General features: G+C 35.4%; 1 protein-coding gene across 4 annotated transcripts in view; it reads right to left on the bottom strand.

Annotated features, from left to right (window-relative positions):
- LOC126266851 (vitellogenin receptor-like) overlaps positions 1–16,391 on the bottom strand; it is a 294,813-nt gene that overhangs the window by 87,434 nt on the left and 190,988 nt on the right. For all 4 annotated transcript variants that reach the window (XM_049971452.1, XM_049971456.1, XM_049971455.1 and 1 more), the window contains one exon: positions 7,933–8,085. In XM_049971452.1, coding sequence (XP_049827409.1) covers positions 7,933–8,085 — 153 coding nt within the window. The remainder of the gene's footprint in view (positions 1–7,932; positions 8,086–16,391) is intronic.

Raw genomic sequence — 16,391 nt, 5'->3', positions numbered from 1 at the left:
GATCTCTAAGTTTCACTGTTGCGTGCTCACTGACTCCAACCATGCTGAATTATTGTATGGTCTCACTTATTTGTAACCTAGTTATTTTCCCACCCCCTTTTGATATTTTTTTTAAGAGCTAGCACTGCTATTCTGTCAACTGCAAATTCAGCATTCTCTAGCTGGTGGATGTTATGGCTAGTGACACAAATAAATAGACTGCCAGAGCCCAAGCATTATTTAAACTGATCCCACTGTATTTGTTTAATAGGTTTTCTGATATCTTCACTTTAATGTATGAACTATGCTGTCCCACAGAGTTCACATCACAATACTGGTTTCATATTTCATTTCACAATTTCATTTGATGCAGTGCTTGGTGACAGCTGGTTTGCTCTTTTTTACTCATATATCTGGTGCTCCTTACATCTCTCCTTGACTGTTCAGACAGTCTGCCTCTGTTAAGAGCTGCAACATTCACATGAAATGTAATACACACCCAGATTTTGAGAACCTAGAGCAACATTACAAAGGACAGTTTTTATCTTATGAGGATGAAACACCAAGTACCATGCTCTGATTTCCCAGAAACTTCATTCATTCAGTTGAAGAGGGATCAAAATAATTGGACACTATTTACCTGTAGATACTCTAGCCTTTATGAGTAAACAATGGTAAACTGAGGAAATATTTGTGCCTTTTAGTGTGTAAGTAGTACAATTGAAGCGGTGACACAGTAGCTAGTGCCACAGCTTCATATTTTGTGCCCCATATTTAAAACCCAATTATTTTTATTTTTGTTGTTCATTTATCCGCCCCCAACCATAGAAGTTTACAACAAGAAGGTTTTCCAGTTTATATTCAAATAGTGTTGGCCATATTTGCCTGGTGAATGAATTTCAGAAAGAAGAATAAATCAATGAGAAAAACCTTTCACTGAAAGTCCTGTTTATCTTTACTGAAAATGAACAAAAAGTGCCAGTTTTTAGAAAAATGATGCTACATTACACATGGTTTGCAGTGAATTTATTGCCTACGTGTGAAATCTTCAACAGTCATAATGCTGTATTTCCAAAGTGAAATTCATATGGAGAAATTTCAGCGGAAAAAATAATTTAAAATATTCGCTAGTCCTACTATTTTTAGGCAAGTCCAAACCTCTTGTTTCTCTGAATGAAATCTAAACTTACAAAATCTTTCTCTAGAGGTTAATTCTCAACCGGCCGTTATCTGTAATATTTTTTAAATTTTCCAAACGAATGACTCTAGGAGTTTCACTTTCAGAATTCTCATTTCCTGTGATGAATTATGGTTTACAAATTTATTTTCCAAAACATTGCAATCACTTTCACTTTTAGTATTGTTAATTAGTATTTAGCATGTCTACGTCAGCAAAATCACTTGTATTCTGAACTAAATCCTAAATCTCGGCTGGTTTATTCGCATAATTTTTCTCAGAAATGCCATTTTCTATGACTAATGTTTACAAAATTTGTACAAGTTTCTTTTAAACTTTGTAGTCTAAATATCTTTAATGACGACAGAAAACTGAAATTGAATACACAAACTTCCCTGTGTATTTTAGTAATTTTACTTACTCACTAGATGGCTTATCAATATTAAAAACTCTGTTTTTCTAAAGGTTGATTATTTCAATGTTGGCAGTTCTAGGAAATTTAAGAGTCATGAGTCATTCCATGTCAAATCAACACATCTATTTTACCTCACCCTCTTAGATTTTGTTGAAAGTTGGTATACTTATAGTGGGCACTGAGACTAAGAAAAATACGAAATTTCAATTTTTTTTTTTTTTTATCTCAAACCATTCCTGAAATATGGCTATGTAAACTTTTCAAAAACCAGCCAAAAATGTGTGAACGGACTTTTTTAAATTGTCCTAGGAGCTGCCTGAATTGAGCTAGAGAACTGGGAAAAGTGTAATTTTGCATGCTCTTTTCAGGGATATACAACAAAATGCAGCTTCTAATTAATGACCTTTTTCAAAATACTAATTAATATTTTGAATTAATTTTAATTTTTTTTACAAAAGTACATAATTGCAATTTTTCAAAATTTTTCCGTAACTACTTCATACTATTGTATATCACATGGTAAAATATAAATCTGGGATGATGATGGGTTCATTGTTAAAAAAAAAATTTCCAGACTCTCGTTTTTCAGATGGTTCAGATGGCTCTGAGCACTATGGGACTTGATATCTGTGGTCGTCAGTCCCCTAGAACTTAGAACTACTTAAACCTAACTAACTTAAGGACATCACACACGTCCATGCCCGAGGCAGGATTCAAACCTGCGACCGTAGCGGTCACGCGGTTCCAGACTGTAGCGCCTGGAACCGCACGGCCACACCAGCCAGCTTCTCGTTTTTCACTAACGGCCCTAGTTTGACCAAACTGACCTTCAACAAACAGGAATTTCTTTAAAATATACCGAAAGGTAAGTAAAAAAAGTATTAGAAATATCAAAACATCACCTTATTAAACCAAAACTAAGCAGCATATTTTATAATTAAGTTGATTGCTTATTTTAATTTCATACAACTTCACTAACAGTATATTAACCGATATAACAAAAATAAGAAAGTGAGCATTTATCTACAAACTGAAACAAAGTATGAAAAAGCAGAAGTATTTACATTATAGTTCTGGTCCAAGATGTTTGAAATGGAACTATTAAACAAATTAAATACGTAATGCTCGTTTTTGAGTAACAGGTACCTGTACATAGCTAAATTTAACACAATAGGTACTAACAATAATTTTGAAACAACTTTCTATAAAATATAGATTAACACTAACCTGAGACAAAAATTAAGTTTTGAGTCGAAAGCAGTTTCCCAATAAATTGTCTCGGAACTTCACATATTACATTTTAATAAAGCTGACTGGGTTCGGTTTACGTCACTTTCATTAAGAATGTATGTTCTCCCTGTCGGAGTAAATGGATTCGCTTTTGTGAGAACATCCACAACTGACTCCCACATGACATCTGCATGTGCAGGATAAGAGAATGACTTAGCTGGTCCACATGGATGAAGAAAAGTTATTTTCACTTCATCAAGTTCTTCGTTTTGTTTTCTAAAATGTGCCCAAGCCACCAGTTTCTGTCATATACAGTGGTGACATAGCTTGGTACATTTTGTAACTTCAGTTTGTCTGGTGATGTAGTTACTTCCCTCTCCCAACTCTGCATATCACCTCAGAATTATTTGACTATTAATTTTGATGTACTGTTGTGAATGAAAGCGTGAAATTGCTGTGTTCCTTTGATTGTCAATGCCTCTTCAAGTCGGCTTTTTAAGAATATTTCTGAAGCAGCGTAGTCTTCTTGAGTGGAATATGCATAATCAACATTTGTGATATTATCTACTGCCCACTCAAATAGATCTCATGCGGTTTTGATCTGATTTTGGTATGAACTTTGCAAACTTGCACAAGCTGCCAGTCTCTTTACTGAACCCCCTACTCCATCACAAATGCTTTTCCCATGTGCTGTGGCTGGAAAGTGCCACTCAGCTTTTATGTTGAAGTCTTCCTCATGAAGGCAAAGGTTCAGGAAGTTATTCTTATTTTTATACGGAGCAGCAGAACCGCCAGAATAATAGTATATCTTTTTTTGAATCTTTTGAAATTTATTTGTTAGATATGAAATTAGCTTCTTTTGAAAGGTGTAAACTGTGGTTGTATTGTGCTCCAGGCAATCAGAAACAATGACAAAGCACATTTGCTTAATTTTGTCTTCCTGTTTGTAATATATAACAAAAGGATGAATTGTAATCTGTTGTCTTGCCCAGTGGAAACTCTGAGCTTCATTCTGTAGAACTATACTATAATTTTCTGAAAAATCACATATGACAACAAATTCAGATTCCATAAGGTTTTCTCTTGTGGAGTTGAGGAATGTTCATTGTTGCTTGGTAATGAAGTCATGCCGAATCAAAGTTGGTATCTTACTACAAAATAAATCTATGAATTCTTCATAAGTTTTCTGAACAATTTCCAGATTACATCGGTCAACTGACATCCACTGTCGGAACTTAACTTTTACAATAAAGTTTTCATGAAAAGAGTCTTTTAAAATTTTACGTATGACAGTTTCTCCTGGGCAGTATTCAGTTTCCCATGTTGCAATCAGCTGATGATGGGTTGCAAAGCATTTTTGAAATGCACTGCTTATAATTGTTTAAGCTGCTGTTTGTTACTGTATTTAGTTCGGCATTTTCTATTATTAATTTTATGTTTTGGTGAGTTGTGCACACGAAGACAGTGTGTGCCACTCTGGCCAGCTAATACACAGTGTTTTGGTCTCAACTCAGCAAATTTAGAGAAACCTATTTTTATTTTAGGAAACTTGTCTTTAAAATGTTTGTAAGCTTCTTTAAGGTTACAGAAAATAAGACTTTTTGATATTTTTGTTTTATTTCCACTTGTTTCTGTAATTGTCACACAATCTTTAATACCTGGCATTGCCCTGCTAACTTTATCATTTTCATAAAATGAATGTACAGTTTTCACGGTTTCTGTTGGTAAACACTTCCCTGGTTTTGGGTCTGGACCTTCCATCAATCCTCTCTTTTTCAAAATTTTTTTGGACTGCCGAACAATGTAATTATGAGCATTAAATTCCCTTATTATTTTCCTGACACTCCATTTTTCAGGTAAACTTGTGAGAATCATTAGTTTTCTTTGCTCTACTTATAGTATTTTTAAAGTTTCTTTTAAGATTTTCAAGAACGGATTCACCAGTATCAGTATCTGACAAAGTTTCAGGAACGATTTGGTGTAATGCCTAGATGTTAGTTTTCTCTTGTCAATTGGGGACTCATTCAGTTCTTGAAGTGTTGTGTTAAATGTTTTAACAGCTACTGAAGTTGGAGTGAAGTCAGGGTCTTTGTCTTGGATGATTATCTCTAATCCAGAAGATTCTTCTTCAACACTCATCACTGATGGGCTCTGGTGTATTTTTCAATTTGGTTTCATCTTTCCTACATTTATCAAATCTTGGCACCACTTGGTATTTGAGCAAATAATTTGGGCATCCATGTTGTGACATTTCTCAGTTTTTTTCTGTCTCTAATAAAATGATTTGACTTCTTCAATGGATTACAACACTGCACCCTTACAGCGCTGCACTTTTTACTTGGTTCCATATTTATACAAAAACCACTTATAAACTGTCCTTCAATGTATAGATTTACTTGAAAATGAACTATTAAATATAATAGATACAGACTGGTCAACACAGAGGTAACAATTGATTTGCACTAAAACCGCAGTGCACAATAATGCTGTAGGCACACAAAGCAATAGAAGGTAACAATGCGGACTACATCATCTCAGCAATGGCTCCAGTCTCTGAATTATTGTACAGACATCAAGCCCTATGTATACGGTCCTCTACTGACATACTACCTTAAAGGTCAGTTTGGTCAAACTAGGGCTGTTAGTGAAAAACAAGAGCCCGGAATAATTTTTTTCTTTTAACAATGAACCCATCATCATCCCACATTTATATTTTGCCATGTGATTTACAACAGTATGAAGTAGTTATGGAAATATTTTGAAAATTTTCAGTTATGTATTTTTTGTAAAAAAATTAAATTAAGATATTAATTACCATTTTGAAAATGGTTCTTGATTAGAAGCTATGTTTTTTTGTCTAACGCTGCAAAATGACACTTTTCCCAGTTCTCTAGCTCAATGAGGGCAGCTCCTAGGGCAATTTAAAACAAGTCTCTTCACACATTTTTGGCCACTTTTTGAAAAGTTTACATGGCCATATTTCAGGAATGGTTTGAGGTAAAAAATATCGAAATTTGGTATTTTTCTTAGTTTCAGCACCCACTGTAAGTATACCAACTTTCAGCAAAATCTAAGAGGGTGAGGTAAAATTTTTATTTAAAATGTGTTGATTTGACATGGAATGACTCAGTCATAAATGCTGATGCTTGGCAGTTCTAGGGTAATTCTTTGCTATTTAAAACATTGAAAATCAAAAAGTGTGTATTTCTAACAAGGAGATTAAATTGAGATCCATATAAGATTTAACAATATAATTAATTCTTTTACCTTTAAACAGTTTTTTGAGCTTGTTTGCTAATTAAGCATAATTTGCCAGGAATTTATGAATTTTTGGAATATTGCCAGCAATATTCCCTGGGCATATTTCTTCGCTTTTAAATTCCTGGGAATTTTACAACAGTACTAGTGAGGATACAGTAAAATTGTTTACATGGGATTCGATCTTTGAATACACCAGGATAAATGAGTTGTGTAAGCATGATGACAGTTTCAAAAACAGCCACCGAAATTTATACAAAAATAATCACAGTTGAGGGATTCATGAAGTGGAAAATTCAAATTTATTCATCAGTTTAAGTTACACCCAATATTTTCTTAGCAGAAAATATTTTGAAATGAAGTCACATTCAACATTGACAACTGCAGGAACTGCGATCTACTTCGTAACAAGGAATCACATATTTTATTGCTTTTTGTTTCACTCTCAGCAATTTAAACTGTTCTCAGGTTCCTGCCTAACCCCACACTCAAACCATCATGTGTTCTCTAACCAAACAAACATATATAACATTTAATATTGCAGAACATTCTTTATTCCCTTCATTATGAAGTCAAGAATGTGTTAATGCTAAGAAGAACAAAATATTTTCATGTTGCAGGACAAGAACCTACATTCAACTTCATAAACCACAACATTATCCATTACATCAGCACTTTGTCATGTGATATTAATGCCCTGCATCATCATAGCATCTTTTGAAGGCGTAAATCTATAATTCATTAATGACATTTAAAGAGAATTTTAACATTTCAAATTTTCAATGCACTGTTATCTTTGAACATGGTACTCCTAGTTTTAACGAAAGTATGTTCCATGCTTCATATGTGAACTATTGATGATAACAGGCTTAACCAACATTAAGTCATATGATTAATTGTAATAATAATTACAATTTTTTTTACCAAGAATGGCATGTTTTTATACAGCATATGCATGCATAAATCTTGCAAGAGTTCGATACCTCGTGCACATTATAGCTGAAAGCAATTCCTGCTGTTATTGTGCTTCATGTCAAAGTGACGTTCACAGAAAGTCTTGTGAAATGAGTGTTACCATCTGAAATAGTACTTTATTTTACGAAGTTATCTTTTTGTGCTTATATTTTATTCATGCAGACTGTAAAAATAGCAACAATAAGGAACTTTAATAGAAGATGTAAGTTTAAAAAGTAACAGAGGACCTCTGTGCAGATGCTCCAAGTTGCCATGTGTCACTTCTAGCATAACTGCTGATGAATACAGACAGGGACATCCTCCTACCAATGTCAATAGCAGATTTTAAAACCTATCTATAGATACTTAACTAACAAATTACTTGCTTAAAGCAAGTGTGGGAGAACTCTCACTACAATGAAAGCTTCAATAACTGAGTGTGTGGGAATACTTGCCTATAACGGTATTTGTGGTTTTAAAACCCCTAAAAACTGGTGTGATGGATGCAGTTGGGTGTTTGGACATAGGTCAGACAGTACGCTGAAAGTTTTTCAGAAATATGGGCACAGAACCTGGGGTTAACATCACAAATGCTTGTGTCAGTTTACCAGCTGATGGTGTGGAAAGCTGAGGAGAGTGCCCCAAAATGACAAGATACCAGAATTCCGAAGAGTGCCTCCCAACTTACACTGAAGGATACAGAAATCTGCAAAGATGACAGCTACTGACCGGGTGAGTTTTAACTTTGCATGTAGATTGAACAGATTTCCCAAAAAATTTTAATGCATTTTCCCAGAAGCATGACTTTTTAGCTTTAAATACAATTTTCTTTGAAACTGTTGCATCTATGTCAATGAAACTTTGTACAACCATGACAAGATAAAAAGTTACACCAGCAACCATTACATGGCACACTTACTAAGGTCAATGTTCTTCACTTTGGAAGCACCATCGAATTTGTTGGCCCAGTACAAGTTGCGCTGGCCATGGATGGTCCAGAACAGATCCTGCCCCAGAGCAGTTACCGACGTTGGAGACCCCGACAGCCTCTTGAAGATGTGGTGGTCAATACCTGCAAATATTCAAACTCTACTGCAATGTGTTTCTACATGTGGAACTTCTGCCACCCAATACTAAATACTCCTTGTGGCAGAAATGCGATTGCTAGTGAACTTTCATTCTATAATGCCTTCAGCATTATCTTCTAAGGCAATTCAACTAAGATCAGAAGAATTTATTCTACAAAAATATGCAAAATTAATACGTTTCAGAAATTCCTCAGAAACTAGGGATTATTATATTCACTGTATGTGTTAATCAACTCACTTTATTTGTGCTTAACAGTAATGGCAAATGTAGGATGAATCATGCAATTCACAACCAAAATATACCAGATGTCCAAATTTCCATGTGAATCATACATCTCTATTTGCAGTTCATAATGGAAACCAGTATTCTCCTGCAGATATCAAATGCTCCTAGGCAGACATTATAAGAGCAAGGTGGGATCATCTTATCCATTCTTGTACCACTCCTGATGCCAATTTAATTTTTCCTTTTCTGGCCAATAACACACACACAATAGTTGCAGGAAATTTATTGTTTACGTGGTAGTTTTCAAAGTACTAATGATACTATATTTGGATCTGAAGAACTATTCTTGATCGACTATACATGCACACCATGAAAAATTTTCATGGTTGTTAGCTTCTTGTAATGCATTGGAAAGCCCTCATTTTCCCATGGTCAATAATAACTTTTCCCAAAAACTACATAGTCAAAGCTTTTATCCAGCATCCTCAAATCCTAAAATGTAATTATCTATACATTTCAGTAAAACAGTTTTTCTGTTTATTATATGCGTAGTTTTACTTAACTATCTAAGTTCACTTTCTCTCAACTTTTTGGTGGATTTTGATAATCATGCACACTGTTCCCCCATAAAATAGTACCCATAATTTTGCCACTTCTTAGTTAATACAGTTTGGAGTTAAACTTATTTTACCTACTGTATGTTTGTACCCGCTAAGTTTGCTCTTTTATAGTAACAGCTAAAATGTAGTTAGAAGTATTTTGCAAATTTATAGTTTTTGTAACTCGTGCCTCTATAAATAGGCATCACACACAAAGTATAAGTCATCTTGCAGTTAATGTATGAACCTACGAGGTTCTAGACCTAGCAATGAACTTTGGCACAATGTTTGTTTCTTCAATTGGCTTGTCAGTGCTGAAGAGTGGAATTGTAAACACACAGTTTGCAAAGAGTATGAAGGTAGTAATCATTATGCAATGAGTCTAAGCTTTATAAGGCCCATGTTGCCACTTTTACTGGAAAGTACTCTTTACAACACAACACAAGCAGTAGTGAGAGAAAAAGTGAACTTGTGATATTAAGTTACTGTTTATGGTGAACAAACCTATCAATTCACTAAAGACTTTTCAAAATGAACAACAACTAGGCAATGTGAGAAGTTAGCAATATTACAACATTAAGTAGAAATTTTCTCCAACATCGACAGATTTTCAGAAATTACCTTAGTAGGTCCTCTTTGTGCAATTGCCCTTTTAATTGCATTACACAACACCTCACTAAGAATTTTCAATGCAGGTTTTAGTGATCATCTTGCTCCAATATTAAGCATAAAAGTACAAGGCAGTATTATTAACAACATGCCTTTCAGAACAGCATATCGAAGTTATAATCAGCATATTGTGAACTACTTCAACAACTTATTACAGAAAGAAAAATGGCTAGGAGTGTACAAAATGAACGATATAAATGAAAAATTCAACACTTTCATTGATGTACTAACCCATTTCTTTGAACTTGCGTTCCCACTGAAAACATTAACCATATGGGGAAACTCTAGAACAAACAGCTGGATCACAAAGGGAATAAGAGTTTCATGCCAGAAGAAAAGACTACTTAATGAAATATGTAACTCAAAAAAGTCCTCACCTGTAGTACGCGCATACTATAAAAAATACTCCAAAATATTAAGAAATGTAATAAAAGCAGCAAAAATAATGCATAATGATGAAATCATTTATAATTCAGCTAATAAATCAAAGGCTATGTGGTGTGTTATAAAAAAAGAATGCGGAGAATACAGACAACCTTGGAAAAATATAACACTATCACATAAAAATAAAGTAACAAACCCCTTAGAAGTAGCCAACACATTTAACAACTTTTTCACAGGTGTTGCTGAAAATATGTGACAGTCAAACTTTAAGAGCACCCAGGCAAATGAATATAAAATAAGTGCATGTAGAGGATCAATGTACATCAGTTCTGTTTCACAAGATGAAGTAGCTAAAGCAATAAAAAGGACTAAAAAATTCCAAATCGGCAGGTATTGATGGTATACCTGCAACAATGTTAAAGAAGAGCGCATCAAACCTGATTGAAGTACTCACACATTTATGCAACTGCTCACTTCAGGCAGGCACTTTCCCTGATGTGTTGAAAACATCAAAAGTTATTCCTGCATTTAAAAAAGGGGATAAAGACAATGTAAATAACTACAGACCCATCACAATTTCCTCCTGCATCTCTGAAGTACTGGAAAAAGTGATGTATGAGAAACTTATTTATTAATAAAAACAGCATCCTATGTAATGAACAACATGGATTCAGAAATAAGAGGTCAACAACAACTGCTATCTATGAGTGCATCAATTCCATTCTAAACCTGATGGACAAAAAACAGGAAACAATAGGAGTCTTTATTGACTTGTCAAAAGCCTTTGACATGGTGGACCATAAAATTCTGCTATCAAAGCTAGAAAGATATGGTATTCGAGGTCTGTCCAACAAGTGGATCAGTTCCTTCCTGACAAATCAACTGCAGGCAGTGTGCGTCAAGCACACAAATATTGAACTAAAAACTGTATCTAATCACTTATCTAACTATAAACAAATAAAATGTGGTGTACCCCAAAGATCCGTATTGGGACCCCTTCTGTTTCTTCTGTACATAAATGATCTAAGCTTAAATACTGATGCACACAAAACAATCATATTTGCAGATGACACCACGATTCTACTAAAAGGAGGCGACAATGAACAGTTACAGCAGACAGTAAACACGGTCACGAAACAACTTAGTAACTGGGCACAGAGTAATCAGCTTGTAATAAACAGTAAGAAAACCGTTGCTCTAAAATTCCACAATGTTCCTAACAAGGACATGTTTATCCCACCAGTCTCTATCAATGATGAGCCAGTTGGTAACAGTACTGAAACCAAATTCTTAGGACTTTGACTGCAGAGTAACATCAGATGGAATAAGCATATTGAATATCTCAAGGGTGAACTGAGCAAAACATGTTATCTTCTTTGTTCATTAAAATCATGCAGTAGTGAGAAAACAGTATTGAATGCATATCATGCGTACTTCCATTCTCGTCTTAGATATGGGGTCACCTTCTGGGGAAACTCTAATACAGCTAATAGCACTTTTAAACTACAAAAAAGGGCCATTAGAATCTTGTTTGGGTGCAAGCCTAGAGACTCTTGTAAACCCCTGTTTAAGAAATCTGGTATTCCCCCATTACCATGTGTATACATTATGGAAACCCTTTTGTTCTTTAAATTAAATGTAATAGGCAAGGACCGGAGACTACAAAAGAACTGTAATATACATGAGCACTTTACCAGACAAAACAAACTTACATATGACTCAAATCAGCACAGCATTGTGCCAAAAAGGTACTTTTCACATGGGAGTTAAGCTTTATAACAAACTTCCTGAAAACATAAAAGCTATCACTGAGGTCAATACATTTGGAAAATCTCTAAAGTCATATTTACAGCATCACTGCTTTTACTCCATTGAAGAATATTTAAATTTATGAAATGTGTTATATAAATACTTACTTATGTGTAAAGTGTATTATTGTAAGCTTACATATGTATGCCTTGAAATTACTTTCAGCCTGTATATTTATAACTTGACTTGTCCAATGTCTTATGCATAAGCTGCTATGTAGACAACAGGACCAATAAAATACAATCTACTATACAATCTACAATGCAGCAAAAGAAAAAGAACAGCAGAAAGACTTTTTTTAAAGTATAATGAAAGTTTCACCCAGCATATTCTGTAGAGAAAGTGTAACCATATTTGGACTTCCACAACCTTGTGGATTTGAAAATTCAAAATAGTCTCCGCATGGGCAAAGCACTGTTGGCTCCACAGTTTGCATTTCAGGAATTAAGGAAGCAGCTCCGTTCATAATTTGAAAGAATTTCAATATGTGACAATGTGTGAAATTCACTAAACTTCAAAAAACACATGCACAAACAATAAACACCAAACTTTCAAAATTTCTCTTACAGTACGGTTTTTCTTCAAGTTATTTGAATGAAAACTGGAGCATGTAGTGATGGTGTTAGTGTAATTCTAGGTAAGAATTTTTGTACTTTATAACAATTTAAGTATGTGTACAAACTATTCAAATGGCACTAAGCCAAAGAATTGAGTTGACTGACATTAACTGCCAGCTGTTGCACAGGACTTAGGTGCAGATCATATTCTCAGTGTGTTCAAGTTTTAAGAGCAGTGCAAGCAGTAAGGGAGTCTTGCCAAGGGTTGAACACAGATTTTAACAGATGTTCAAATGACATGAGAAAAATTAAGTATAATGAAATAATTGAACAGGTTGCAGAAAACACTATCAAGCTCAATGTTTGTGTGCAACAATGTGTTGCTTTCTTTTTTTCTGTTTTCTTCTTTTTGTTTTTGAGATTAGTATTTTCTCAGTACATCTGAAAAGACATTGCTGCATTCCATCATATATGGCAATTATGAGGTCAATATGAGCCATTGAACAATTTAAGAAAATGCCAGGTGTTCGAATGAAGGGAGCCAAGAAAGCGGTTTCAGAAGGGCTCTTCAGAAACATTTCACACGTTCCTAGAAGATAATCGAGCAAAATGACTTGTCAAATTAATAGGAAACAGTTCTGTCAGAGCTTTAGTGATCCTGAGGCTAAGGCTCATTTCAAATTATAAATTCAAATCCTTTATGAACAACGTCAATATTTTGTACATTAAGAAATGGCCCTGTGACATTGCAAGCCCACTGCTAAAAGGGCAAGAAAATCATTAGGAATGTGTGAGAATTTTCAAATGTAACTGAAGGTTTCTGACATTATGCAAACAGCAGAGAGAACATTCCTGAAAACCTCAAACCAGTTTGTTGGTGGTGACACTCCCTGGAGTACACCAGGAAAACAGCTTGTCACACATTTGGTACTTATGACAACATTGCTTCTTAATTCATTTTCTGCACACTACGCTTTAATGTTTGCTTCAATTGTGGGACCTCTGCTAAATATATGGAACGCCAAAAATTACATAAAAGTAGGGATGAAAACACAGGCTTTCTGAGGATAACCAATGCAGAAAGGCTAATTTGCACGTGGCAGCCACGAGTGATACTTCAAGTCACAAGATCTTTCGCCAAGTCTTATTTCTGTTAGAAATACAGCACTGCAGATAAGGTACTAAATTAATATTAATAAGTGGAGCAGGTCTGAGCACAACAGGAAGGACACATTCAACCAGCTTCCTGTGTACAAAGGGTCAAAGTCTTCTGGTGTTAACAAGCTTATCTCACTGAAAGTAAGCCTTTGAGAAGTTCTAAGACTGACGAAGCACAGTCCCAGAGTGCAGTACTGCCAGTTCTGTAACATAGTCGCCTACCTGTTGTCATATGGAGAGTGCACTCAAACCTTCCACGCGATTGCCACATACATTACTTGCATGTAATCAATTTAAACCTATCTGCAGTCCCTGTACCCTCCTGACCTTTTACAAATGTGCAAATAAACATCTCTTTCACAGCTATACCCACACTGAAGTCTAGGAGATGCATTTTCGGCTTTACTGTAGTGTAGGTTATTTCACTGTTTCAGTTATGAAGACAACGCATTTAAATTGAGCCAACACTATTCAGGAGTTACTAGTGCCACGAAAAGTGCACAATTACCTACAGAAAGGGCAAATGAAGAAAATTGTGTATAGGTTCTGCTTTGGCAGGACCACTTGAAAGTACCCCTACTCCTTTTGGAGGACTTGCTTTTGTTTCAGGCAGTATCAAACAGTTTATGTGTTGCACTTTGGAGAGGAAACATATGCTACAATTGCTCAACCAACTGAGCAGTCTGAAATCTATTCACAGCACGTCAGCTGAAAATGTACTGATGCAAACAATGCAAGTGACAAAATATTGGATACTGAAATGTGTTTTAATTACCGGGGAGCAGCAAATTGCAGCCTGCAGTGCTTCGTTGGCATAATTTCCAAGTTCCATGCCTTGCTCAATAGTGTTATTTTCTAACGAATGTGTGACCTATTGCAGTTCAGACAGAAGGAATGTTTTCTGGCTCAGGGACAACCTTCATTATGTTAAAGAGTCAAAGGAACTCATCTCACATGTCATGGACCAGGATGTCCCCATACTTTCACTTTTTAAGTCAACATTAATGGAAACTCTATCAGATATGCTGGAAACATTGCTGACACTTCAGGCCATTGTTGACAAGGGAGCCACAAGTCACTGTTACATCATCACACTTTGCAATTCACAAACAAGAGTTTCTGCATGGAACAATGAGGCCAATGGATTGACTCTCCAGCTGCATTAAAATGGCCACCATAAGCCTGTATCCTGACACATCAATCACCTCATTAATGGGTAACAATTAAGTTCTGTACAGCCCAACACCACTGCAAGGCTAAGAATTGCACAAGTGTACGGCTCTCAGAGCACAACAGATTTTCTCCAGATTGTCAAGGATGACAAGGAGATGCACAGGTACCTAAGGCACAACTGTGTCCATACAGAAGCCACTGAGTATCCAGAATTTTTATCTAACCATTGCAGTATTCAGTATACTGTCAACTTAGTGGTACATAGATTTATGACACTATCTAAATATGCAGTGCTTGATAAGTCCCAACAGCTACTTCAACCAAATTAACTTAGGAAATGAAAATTAAAACAGCTGCAGCCATCTCTTGTGCATGTCATTTATATAAGTACTTCTCATGTTTCATTATACGATCTTCAACTCCCTTGACCAAAGTAAATTAGGAGTAATCCAATCTTGGGTGCAGTCACAACAGGAGCCAATATTAAATAATCCATGTCAGCCTCTGATTTACATAACAACCACTTTGTTCATCAAGGGACAACTGTTAGGACAACATTCAAACCAGAATATCAGTTGGTTGGTGCATGAGGGGTAGTTTTGGGTAAACCAGGGATCTATGGACACCAGTTCTTTAACCACAACTCCTGTTAGGACTGTACACAAGACTAGATTACTCCTAATTTACATTGGTCGTAAGGCATAAGGATGGTATTATGGAACATCAGAGCTGATTGCGTAAACAACAACCTGCAGCTGTCTCTTTCATTTAAATTTCATTTCACATTGAACAGCTGAAGCCGTGGCACTTAAAACTAAATTCCTTCATCAAAAATTATTTATAGCAGGAGTTAATTGTTTATGTAGCTTGGAGAATTGTGCACTTTGGAGAAAGTGCAAACGTCACAGTTACGATGTCAGTGTGAAAATTTTATTGAGCCTACACTTTCAGATATCTGTTACAAACTTTTTTTAGGGACATGAATGGTATTAATACACACTGATTTCCCTGCATCTTGCAACTGGGCCTGTATCCTGACTGCTTATGATTATTTCGGGGGAAACTCTAGAATACTGCTTAAATGTGTGGGATCCATCCTAAACAGTACTAGCAAGATATTAACATAATACATAAAGTGCAGCATGAACATTTACAGGTTTACTTTTATCACCCAATAACATCCCACAGACACCAAAAAATTGGCAGAATCTTGAGAAACCAGATATTCACAAAACCCTGCTCAAGAAATATCAGGAATAAGCACTGACAAATTTCAGAATACACCACAGTCATTTACGTATCACTCCAGTGATTAGCACGAGGACTGTATTATGTATTGCAAGTACAGAGGTGCTTAAGTAATCATCCACTCAAACACTGAATACTTCCTGTAGTATTTTCATGCAAAGTTGTACAATGGGACATACTTTCTACCCTACATTTATTAACAGTAGTTTGCAGACCATGGATGCAAATGTGCCTGACATTCAGTCAGAAGACACACCTACAAATTACAACCTTGCAGTCTCACTGCACAATATTTACAGTGAAGATGTGCTCAGCTTTTCCACCTGTAGAATAAGGAGAAGAACGCAGTCTTGGCTCTTATGAAATTATTGTTTGTTTATTCATCAATGAGTCATTTCTTGCACAATTCAGGGCATCTTCAGATTGGTTGATGTTGATAAGCAAGTTGAAAATATCTATGATAAAAC

The sequence above is a fragment of the Schistocerca gregaria genome, chromosome 4, assembly GCF_023897955.1.
Source record: "Schistocerca gregaria isolate iqSchGreg1 chromosome 4, iqSchGreg1.2, whole genome shotgun sequence".
In the NCBI taxonomy this organism is placed as follows: domain Eukaryota; kingdom Metazoa; phylum Arthropoda; class Insecta; order Orthoptera; family Acrididae; genus Schistocerca; species Schistocerca gregaria.
The sequence above is the reverse complement of the archived record's forward strand: the minus strand, read 5'-3'. Positions and strand labels throughout refer to the sequence as shown.